Source organism: Haplochromis burtoni, unplaced genomic scaffold (assembly GCF_018398535.1).
Source record: "Haplochromis burtoni strain Fernald_Lab_line unplaced genomic scaffold, NCSU_Asbu1 Contig_374, whole genome shotgun sequence".
NCBI classification, from domain to species: Eukaryota; Metazoa; Chordata; class Actinopteri; order Cichliformes; family Cichlidae; genus Haplochromis; species Haplochromis burtoni.
In genome coordinates this window covers 298,099-309,310 of record NW_024582735.1, presented here as the reverse complement: position 1 = coordinate 309,310, position 11,212 = coordinate 298,099, and the positions used below count along the sequence as shown (strand labels likewise).

At 40.1% G+C, this 11,212-nt stretch overlaps 1 protein-coding gene across 2 annotated transcripts; it reads left to right on the top strand.

The window, feature by feature from the left end:
* Positions 1 to 450: 450 nt before the first annotated feature.
* On the top strand, positions 451 to 10,397 carry efhd2 (EF-hand domain family, member D2). 2 transcript variants are annotated; one of them, XM_005943466.2, is made up of 5 exons: positions 451 to 584; positions 683 to 984; positions 5,815 to 5,962; positions 6,068 to 6,202; positions 7,633 to 10,397. In XM_005943466.2, exons 2-5 carry the CDS (start codon positions 698 to 700, stop codon positions 7,762 to 7,764), a joined length of 702 nt encoding a protein of 233 aa, XP_005943528.1. In that variant the 5' UTR covers positions 451 to 584; positions 683 to 697; the 3' UTR covers positions 7,765 to 10,397. The 2 variants fall into 2 exon arrangements, with proteins under 2 accessions (XP_005943528.1, XP_042084941.1); XM_042229007.1 differs by having other exon boundaries at positions 472 to 584; positions 657 to 984.
* The last annotated feature ends 815 nt before the right edge of the window (positions 10,398 to 11,212 follow it).

Genomic DNA, 11,212 nt, shown 5'->3' with positions numbered 1-11,212 from the left:
GAAAGTGGAACAACTATGTGTTGTTTGTCGTCAAGTTCCAAAATTGGTACTCTGCTAAGTTGTTTATATGTGTAAACACAACACTGGTTTATTGCTTGAGTTACGTTTAAAATAATCATAAGTCATTTTTTCCCATTGGTTAAAAGGACTATGGGACTTTTCCCGGTGTGGTACATTGTCGGATGTTATGTTATTAAAACTAATAAATAAAACATAGATAAGAAGGATAACTAGGAGTGCAGAAAGGTGAAGACACGCAGGAGTGGAGCAACATGGTGAGATAATGAAATACAGCCACAGTTTTAATGTTCTTTTCTTTTACTTTTTTTTAAAAGAAAAGAACACAGGGGCTGCCTGTGTTTTTGTAAAATTCAGGACACTTTTCGAGGCTTAAAAGGCTTTAGTGGCTTCTGAGCACGACAGTCTGAAAACACGCCCGTCCTACAACAACTACGCTAACTGCCACTTTAAAAGGTGTGGTGATAAACGTGACAGCGTACTGAACAGTTATCTGGCGTCCTGTACATTCTGGAGTGGAGATATTTATGTTAACTTTGCATTATTTGACAGAAAAATAAAGAAAGGTGAGTGTTTTTGTGATTTTGACATACATTCTGTATTGTTTCTGTATTCTCTGGCTGTAAAACGTTTATCAGACATGTGTCCGTCTCTTGATTATTAGTTTCCTGGTTTGAAAATGGCCACAGATGAGCTCTCGTCCAAACTCAGCCGTCGGCTGCAGATAGAAGAAGGATCCGAGGATCCTGTCGCCGTGGATGCTCCCGGACAGCACACTGGTTCGGAAGAGAAAGCGAATACGGCCAACGCAAACTCGGAGCTGGGCGCTAAACTGTTGCGGCGAGAAGAGCTGAACGAGGGGATTGGTGAACACTCCCTACCCAGCATGAAGGTCTTCAACCCCTACACTGAGTTTAAAGAGTTCTCTCGAAAGCAGATCAAAGATATGGAAACTTTGTTCAAAACGTGAGTGTTTCACAATATCCCCCTGTTAAATTGAGCTATAATTTGGAAATGCCTATAGACAGCGCTGCCCCCATTTTAATGTCATTTTACTGGGCACTGGTTTTCAAGGAAGTAGCATTGAGATTACGCACTGAGATTAAGGAAGTTGACTTGACAGTTTGCTGGTGTAGCTCAAATCGTAATTAAACAGGAAATAACTTTCCTTATCCATCTACTACAAATGACAGAATAAACAACTGTGTCTGTCTTCCTCCCTATGGATATAAATATGGATATAGATATATGCGCGCTGTTTCTTTGGCTGTCTGCATTATCCTTCATATGTGATTTCCAGGGTGAACAGTAATGCCTACACTCACACATTTGCAAAAAAACAATTAAAAAAATGTCACATCATCACTGTAAAGAAGAAACATGGAGGCAACTCAAGTCAGGTTAAGAAGTTCATTTTTAGTTGTTGTTGTCTGACATGGTGCTGACTGATAATTAGTTGTTATTTACAGTTAATGGTAATGTTGTTTTACAGAAGACTATAAATGGCTAAACCACAAACACAGCTTTGCATGAGTCTTGTTAATAACCTGTTACATGCAGGTCTGACCGTTATGAGGTGTATTAGGAGACCAGTCCTCATTTTATGCGTCTTTGCAAATAAGAGATTTACCTAAAATAAAAAGGAAGTTCTGCCTATGGAAGACATCAGGAGCCCATGGCAGTCTCACGTGTGCTGGCCTGAACCCTCTTCCAGATGTTGCAAACATTTAATTTCAGTAAACTCAACTACTCTTTCTTCATGAAATGTACTTTGCAGCAGCCTCCTCTGAAATGTTAATCCTTGATGATTTTGATTGAGTTGCCCTGTTTTGGAAATGTAGTGTAGAACTGTCCGTCTTCTCTTAGATGTAATTAAACTAAATGCCATTTGCCTGCTGCAAATGCCAGAAATCACATTTAAAATTCTCAGCAGGAAGAATCTTGACATGGTCATTCCAAAACCACATTCAAAGATCGTTTCAAGCTCATAAAATTTATCAAGTTTTGTTTTTGCTACTTTGTTTTAAAAGAACAAAAAAAAAAAAAACATAGTTTAAGAATTTTATAGTACAGTAAAAATCAGATCGGGGTAGAAATGTTTGCATGTTCACAAGTCATGGCTGCTTCTTTGCAATGCCCAACCCAGATTCTTCAAGTTTCTATCTTGTCTCGGCCTGTCTAGGCCACTTAAGTGCTTTTTGCTTACGGCATAAACTCTTTACTGTTCCTGAGACATCAGGGCTTTACAGTTTGTTCTTGTAAATTTGTCTTGGGAGTTAAAAACACTTTTGTTTAAAGAGCGGTGCTCTCCTTAACTGGATGCAGTTACAATGAAGGTTAAAAATGACATGAAATGACCGAACGTACTGACGTAGAAACACGATGGGGGTGCTGTTCTGCTTTTTTGTGAGATGGTCACGTAATCAAATCACGTAATTTTGCAGAATGTCCAAACATTTTCATGCCATCAACATAAGGAAAATACATTCTCCTGAAACAAAATCACATTTGTATGTTGCAGGAAGAAAACTTGCACGCACTATACAAGTTGATAGAGGCTGGCGTGTACATGCAAGCGTTCTACTCTGACATTAACTGCAATTTAACAGTTGGTTTAAGATTTAACAGTTTAATTACATTTAACAGTGTATTTACCCTCTTAACACACTAAGTAACAACTACATGTTTGCAGGATTCTCTAAATTGATTAAAAAACTGAGAAGACGTTTCCCCATTCATGAGTAATTCTAGCTGTGAGAACTAATAGATTAGTTCTTATCAGTTCAAACATTCCAGTTTGAACTGATAAGCTGCTGTGTAAATGTGTTTAGTTTAAACCGTGTGTGCCACTTCCCCCTACTGCACATTTGTTACAGTTATCATCAACGGTGTTCCTTTTTGGAGACGTAGAAAGTTAAATTCTTTTGCAACTCAGGGTGAAGAAACATAATTCCATAGAAAACCTTTGTTTTAACATCATGTTTCATCTTGTTGCTTTTTATGAGATCGTTGTAAAACAAATTAACAATGTAATTTTAACTTATTTAGGGGATATTTAGTAAGGTGCAGAGTAGGGCTGCAACTAAGGATTGTTTGGCAGTCAACTAATCTGTCAGGGTTTTTTTTTTTTTTTATTATTATTTTTTTTTAAACAAAGTCAATTAGTCAACAACTATTTCTGACACTCCTTCAGTTTCTGCTCCCTGTGGGCATACCTCCTATTCCAGGCTCCAGTGCATGTTTAACTTGCCCCCTAACTGTGCTCCCCTATGAATATCACCATGTCTCTTCTTACAGCAAATTAAAACACATTAGGGGTTCAGAACCACAGAACAAAGATCCATGAGTACATCAGAAAGATGGCTATAACTGATTATGTGCTTAGTGAATACTTTAGGCAGCTGAAACTGAGAAAGAAGAGGAGCAAGAACAGGAACCATCATAGGAGGACAAGCCCCTGCACGGCATGCAGCATCAGCAGATAGAAGAAGTGGCTGATATTGAGAAATCCTACCAATGGCTGGAATGAAAGATAGGAACAAGCCCGAAGCACAAGATTGATAGAGGCTGGGCTCTAGCACACCAGGCAAGAAACCAGGTGCAGGCTGTGTAACGATGTCCCTAGCAATACCATAACCAAGTGGCTGGCACAGTATACAGCAGGGGTGGGCAACTCCAGGCCTCAAGGGCCGGTGTCCTGCAGGTTTTAGATATGTCCTTGATCCAATACAGCTGATTGAAATGGCTAAATGATCTCCTCAACATGTCCTAAAGTTATACAGAGGCCTGGTAATGAACTAATCATGTGATTGAGGGGTGTTGACCCAGGGTGAGATCTAAAACCTGCAGGACACCGGCCCTCGAGGCCTCGAGTTGGACACCCCTGGTATACAGGAAGGTTAGGTATGGCCTGCAAGTCTCACCAGTCTGTCGCAGGGCTAACATGTAGACAGAGACAAACATTCCCGCTCACTCCTGCATTCACACCTATGGGCAATTTAGAGTTTCCAATTAACCTATCCCCTACTAAGTGCATGTCTTTGGACTGTGGGAGAACCCATGCAAACACAGGTAGAACATGCAAACTCCACACAAAAAGACCCCGGCCTGATGGTGGAATTGAACTCAGGACCTGCTGTGAGGCAACAGTGCTAACCACCGTGCCACCCTGCTGCCCCTGTCTTCTTCCCCTCACCCCTAATTGGTTGCGCCAAATGGCCCCGCCCCTCCCTGAGCCTGGTTGTTCTGGAGGTTTCTTCCTGTTTAAAAAGGAGTTTTTCCTTCCCACCATCACCAAACCACTTGCTCATTGGGTGATGGATTAGCAATATGTCCAGCCTTCTCTGCATTTCACCAAATGTCGCCTCATTCCCTGCTGCTGCCCCTTGGACCTGACTCCAGATAAGCCCCTCATTTAAGTCACGGTGCGACAAAGTCATTACTGAAAAATGTGATAAATAGTTTTAAATACCTTTTGGTTATTAGTTTGTTCATATGCTCTATTAGATGGTTCTCAAGTGCACCTTAATATCTGAGTGCCTCCTAGTTTTAGACGACTAAAACTTTTTTCTTTGTTTAGTTGACAAAGTGATTGATCACTAGGAACATCCCTAGTTTGTCCACCACTCTGCATTTAATAATTATTTATTATTAATGTCTGGTTGTCTTCTTTTACCCCCAACCGGCTATGCCAGATGGCTGCCCCTTTTTGCTGGTAATCATAGGAGGTCAGATTTTTTTTTTTTTTTTTTGCACATATCTCAGGAGGGATTTTGTCCCACTCGTCTTTGCAGATCCTCTGCAAAGACATCGATGTTTCATGGCTGATGTTTGGCAACTCTAACCTTCAGCTCCCTCCACAGATTTTCTGTGGGATTGGAGACTGACTAGGCCACTCCGAGACCTTAATATTGACCTTAACATTCTTCTTGAGCCAATCCTTTGTTGCCTTGGTCGTGTGTTTTGGATCATTGTCATGCTGGAATAACTGCCCACGACCCATTATCAGTACCCTGGCTAAAGGAAGGTGATTATCACCCCATCCATCCTCCCTTTGATGTGATGCAGTTGTTCTGTCCCCTTTGCAGAAAAACACCCCCAAAGCATGTTTCTACCTCCATGTTTGATGGAGTTCCTTCCGAGTAGTTCTGAGCTGGTTCCTCACAGTTCTTATTATCATAAACTCCACGAGGTGAGATCTTGTGTGGAGCTCCAGACCGAGGGAGACTGGCAGTTATTATATGATTCTTCCATATGCGAATAATCGCACCAATTGTTGTCACCTTCTCACCCAACTGCTTGGTGATGGTCTTGTAGTCCATTCCAGCCTTGTGTAGGTCAACAATCTTGTCCCTGACATCCATGGAAAACTCTGGTCCTTGCCATGGTGCAGAGTTTGGAATCTGGATTGATTGATTGCTTCTATGGACAGCTGTCTTTTATACAGGTAACGAGTTGAAAAGGCTCCAAATGTCAGCTTGTTACCTGTATAAAATACACCTGGGAGCCAGAAAACTTGCAGATTGATGGGGGATCAAATACTTATTTCATTCATGAAAATTCAAATCAATTTATGACTTTTTTGCAATGTATTTTTCTGGATTTTTTTCTGTTCAAATAAACCTACCACTGAAATTGTAGACTGGTTAGTGGACAAACTTACAAAATCAGCAGGGGTTCAAATAATTTCCTCCCTGAGTGTGATGCACTGCGTATTCTGTCATCTTTCTGTCAGAACCAGCATGAACTCTTTCAGCAAATGTAGCAACAGTTGTTCTTCTGTTTAATTCTGTCAAGGTATGATGCTGGTAAGGACAACTACATTGACCTAATGGAGCTGAAGCTGATGATGGAGAAGCTTGGAGCTCCGCAGACGCACATCGGCTTGAAGAATATGATCAAAGAGGTGGATGAAGACCTCGACAACAAGCTCAGCTTCAGAGAGGTGAAGCAAGAGGGTTTTTTTTTTTTTTTAATTAAATTAAAATTCAGAGTCAGAATCGAAGTTCCTGTTCTATCAGTATCTGTTTGTTGTTCTTGTCTTCCACAGTTCCTACTGATTTTCAGGAAGGCAGCAGCAGGAGAGCTGGCAGAGGACAGCGGCCTCTGTGCCCTTGCTCGCCTCTCTGAAATTGATGTTTCTACAGAGGGGGTCAAAGGAGCCAAGACCTTTTTTGAAGCTAAAGTAAGTTGAAATGGAATAGAGTAGGATTTATTCTATAGAATTTTCCTAGTCTTTCTGATCATTGCATGTCACCTCGTCATTGCACTTAACTTTCATCAATGTCTGTTGTCAATTTAGTTTATCACCAATTAACCTAGTATGTATTTCTTTAAACTATGGGAAGAATCCAGATTACCTGGAGCAAACTCACAGAGAAACTGTGCAAACTCTACACAGAAATTTGAACCAGATGATTCCCAACTTTCTATTGAAAAACACATCATTTCATTAGTGGCACAGAGAAACAGGGATGCATTGCACCTCCTAAAAACATACAAATAATTGAAATCAAGACGAATTATTTGGCGAGAGCATTATTTGTGGGCAATCTTGTTTCCACATTGAACACAAGAGACCCTTGGAAAATATTTAAAGTATTATTATATCCATGGTCCTCAGCTGAATAGGGTGGAGTGCCCACTCTGGGGCAGGAACTCATCCCTGACCAAGTGGAGGAGTTTAAGTATCTCAGAGTCTTGTTCACCGATTGAGGATCGGTTCTTGTGGTGAAGAGAGAGCTGAGTAAAAGCGAAGCTCTCGATTTACCAGTCGATCTATGCCCCTCACCAATGGTGACAAGCTTTGGGTAGTGACTGAGAGGATGAGATTGCAGATATGAGCTTTCTCCAAAGGGTGGCTGGCCTCTGCCTTATTATCCATCCTGGACATGTTTTGTCACCTGAGTTCAGGAAGTTGCTCTCAGGCCATTACCTCGTACCTCAGTGTAGAACAAACAGGGACTTATAATCCTTCCCTCTGCTATCAGGTCGCTTAAAGCTGACAGACCTCGTGTAGATTAATCTCCCTGTGGTTGTTCATTTTAAGACATTTCTCCTTGTTTTATTTTTTTATCTTACTTTTAATGTGTTTATTTTTTGACCTTGTTGTTGATCTCTGCCTTAACATGCAACGTTGTGATTAGTGGCTGTGTGAGTTTGACTGTGTGAGTTCTACACACCAATATGAAAAACTGATCCTCTGCTACTGATTGGACTGTGCTTTGTAATAAATGGTAAATGGCCTGTATTTATATAGCGCTTTACTAGTCCCTAAGGACCCCAAAGTGCTTTACATATCCAGTCATCCACCCATTCACACACTGGTGTGTGGTAATAAGTGTTGGCAGTAATCCAAGATGTGCTGCAAAAGCATTTCAAGCAAGGAAGTAGAATATTTTCCAGTGGTTGAGTCTATCACCTCATCTTGACATGACTCAGCATTTATGTCACATGTGCATGCGTTTCACTCACTGATTAAAAACTAAAGGTACAAATTAATAGTAGATTGATGAAAACCCTGAAAGCTGTTGTTTAGAGGTCAGAGGATTCTCTTCTTTATTTTGTGATTCTCACTTCTTTACTAAGGCAGCTTTGTGTTTTTCTGTTGAACAGGTCAAGGCCATCAATGAATCCAACCGATTTGAGTCGGAGATCCGCCAGGAACAAGAGGTCAAGAAAAAGCAAGCTGAGGAGCAGAAACAAAGACGAGCCGCATTCAAAGAACTGCAGTCAGCTTTCAAATAACTCCTTCAAGACCTTTAAATCACTAATCCTGTCAGTTTTCAAATTGGTAGATTGAAGACTCTTAGTCTTAATAATAATAATAATAGAAATCCTACAATATGAAATATCAGTATTGCCCTCTTAAAATCAGTCTGTTAAGCCTCTTAAACATCAAAATTTCAAGTTACTGAACACAGTTCTAACATTTGTCATAATTTCCACACTCAGTACTGCACAGTCTTAGAAGAGAGACACTCAATGTAATGCTCTACATTTTTTTTTTACTGCACAAAGAGTCGTATGGTCCTATACCAGGGTTGTAACTTGGTCTTGAGAAGCCTCGGGACAGCTGTAGTGGTCATCATTCCTTAGTGTCATGCTTCGTGTACTACAGAGATTTAAAATGAAGTTATTTTAGAAATTAGGTAGCACTATTTTTTTTTTTTCATTCAATCAGCCTTCTTTGTTTTATTCACCAACTTTGCTGCTAACCGCTGTGAATGATGTGACCTTACTGTATTCTGCTTTGATTTAACCACATGTGCCATCAGACTATCAAAATGATTTATCCTGAAGTGTAAATGAAAGGCATAAGAACAAAAACCAGGTTCATGATAAAGTGTGTATCATATAAATATCTTTCCTGGTTCATACTGCGACTCACCAAGTCGTAGTGAAACTTAAAAATGTGACGCAACCAAAAACTGATAAAAATTGTGCCTTAATGCTAAAACATGTTTCAAAGGTGCAGCTTCTGCTTTGAACGTCTGGTTCTAAGTTGTGTCACCCTTGTACAGTTTCACTGCTTCTTGGCAAGTAGTTTGCTTTTAGTAGACAGCTCTGTGTCTTCCAAGGTAACGATGTAAGACTGTAGAGACCTGTTAGTGACCAATCACAAGGAAGGTTTCAGTGCATCACCTTATCCACAGGTGATTGGTCAGAGCTCTGTAAATGTCATCATCAGATGGGGGCCAAGCAGACATCTGGGCACTTGCCAGATTTTTTTTGTGACCACACAAACTCGTCTGTGGAGAATTTAATGCACTAACATGCGCTCCAGGCAGCAGACTGTATAACAGGAATAAGTAATCAGTCATCGTCTCCGTCAGAGGCTAAAGCCTGTTGTGGAGACGGACAGCTGCAGACATCATGGCTGAGCTGTCTGGTTATACTTCTTTGAAGTTCACGCTCGCCATATGATTCGCAAAGGATATGTTACTTGGAACCAAGTGGAGCCCAGTAAACTTATAATAATCAAGCCTTATACAAGGCTTTGTGACAAATCTAACTACTGCCAGCACCCTCAAGCGACCACCCCAGACTGGTCGGGGAATACTGCGATCGCTGGTTTTTGGGTTGTCGAGCAGCCCCCTGGCCTGTGTGTTTGTGTTCTTAATTTTTATTTTATTTTTATAATTCTTGCGTTGCTAAATTAGTTGATTGCATTTTTTCTTTTCTTTTTTTTTTTTTTGTTAAACTTCCAATATGTGAAGTAAAGTTAAACTTGGTGCTACAGCCTAAGTTCACCTACTCAAGTTACTCTTTAAATTGTTTTCTCAAATGAATTGGCATTCATTTATTCATACACATCCCTGGTATATTTTGATTAAAAAGACTTAATTTATCGTGTGACATTTGTTCACATGAATCATTTATGGTCTGAGGTGCGTATTCATGATGTTGGTATGGGTTTCTGCTCACATTTCCAAATTACTGTCCTACATGGCTTATAATGTGAACTGTGATTGCAAGATGTATGTAATTCTGATACAATGCCCTTTCTTCGTAAAGTATTTTTGGGGCGTCTAGTTAAATGATTTTGTTCATATACTTTTCTTATACTTCATACGGGACTATTGAAACAGATTGGTTCTTAAATATTTTTTTCAATTGGAATGACATGTTTAACAGCTGGATTACTGTTGTACTTTTGCAGCTCCTTTAGTGTAGTACAAGCATTAATACTTTTAAAGAGGCTGTTTTATACTGTATGAGGCACATTGTTGAAAAATAATCTAATGGAGCTACGCTGTGTTTCGTCCAACCTGCCATCCAGCTGGGAGAAAAAAAACACCAAATCACTTCCCACAGGTGCTCTATGTGGTGCCTTTACCCAGCTGGAACCAGCCATCATTTGGTATTAGGGGGCACAAAGTGAAAATTACCCAACAACCTAAACTGCTGAAAAAACCCAGCTTGGATACTTCCATGCACATTTTAAAAGAATAAGGTTTTGAAATCTCCAGTATGAGCAATTTTAACCTGTAATTTGGAAAATGTTTGTTTTTCAGCATCAGGAAGGACATGATAGACACACAGTTAATAAACTGAAATTAATGCTTTAGTTTATAAACGTGTTGAAATGACTCACCAGAGCCAAATACTACAGAGCAGGATTTTGGCTTATCCAGGCAACTTTGGACAAACCTTACGGGTTAACCACGAAAGGAAGATGGTTTACTTCTTACCAGGTAAACTGCCATGATAACGTCAGATTAAAGATGAACAGACAAGGAAATAAGTGTTAAATGATCAATCAGTTGAAGTTACAGTTCTTCCCAAATGTGCCAGCATCACTGCTTTTTCCTCCTCTTATTTGTCTTATTAGTTTACTACACTCACCCCAATACCAATAAAATGTCATTTTAAGTCAACAACGTGTTCTTATATGTATCTAAATTTGAGAATTTGTCATATTAGCTGACTGCTGGGACAAATTTGTCTCAATTAGATTATGATTATACCCGTTTGAGTATTTCCTGTTCCCAGTAGGTGGCGCTCTCAGTATTGCATACAAACTGCATATCAGTCTGTTCAGGGCTGGACTCTCATCATGCCTGTGAAGTTTGGTGGAGATTGGACAAATGTGTCTTTGAGTTGCAGCAGCTTTGCGCTTAAAAAATTCATGTAACCTGTCACAGACCTCCAACTTGACGAAGGCTCTCATGTTATATGGTCATTTTCACTGAGTATTTCAAAATAAATCCACAGCTCCTCCTAGACAATTTCAAAACAGAAGCCCCTGCTTGATCTGTGAGTCTGAATTTTGGCACCCACATGTAAGCTATCAAGATGTACAAAAAAGTTTCTTGGAGCCATGTGCAACAGGAATTTGTTAACATTTTGTGCCATTTTCATGTGTGCGAGGGCCCACCCATCGCTGCTTGCAGCTTTTATTATTATTGTTATTATTATCATTTCTGCAAATGAATTGGCTTTTGAGGGCCTAAACATGTTCAAAAACTCGTGAAATTTTGCACACGCGTCAGGTCTGGTGAAAATTTGGTTTCAGACATGGGTTGGGCAAAAATGCTCAGTATCACCTCCAACAAACATGAAAGATATTGAGCCCCTGGGCTGGGTATGACGTAGTGAGATCATTGACAAGGCTGGCTACGGATACCAACTACGGAACAGAGCAGTTGTCAGTCACCTTCTCTACATGGATGACATCAAGAGTGAACGAGAC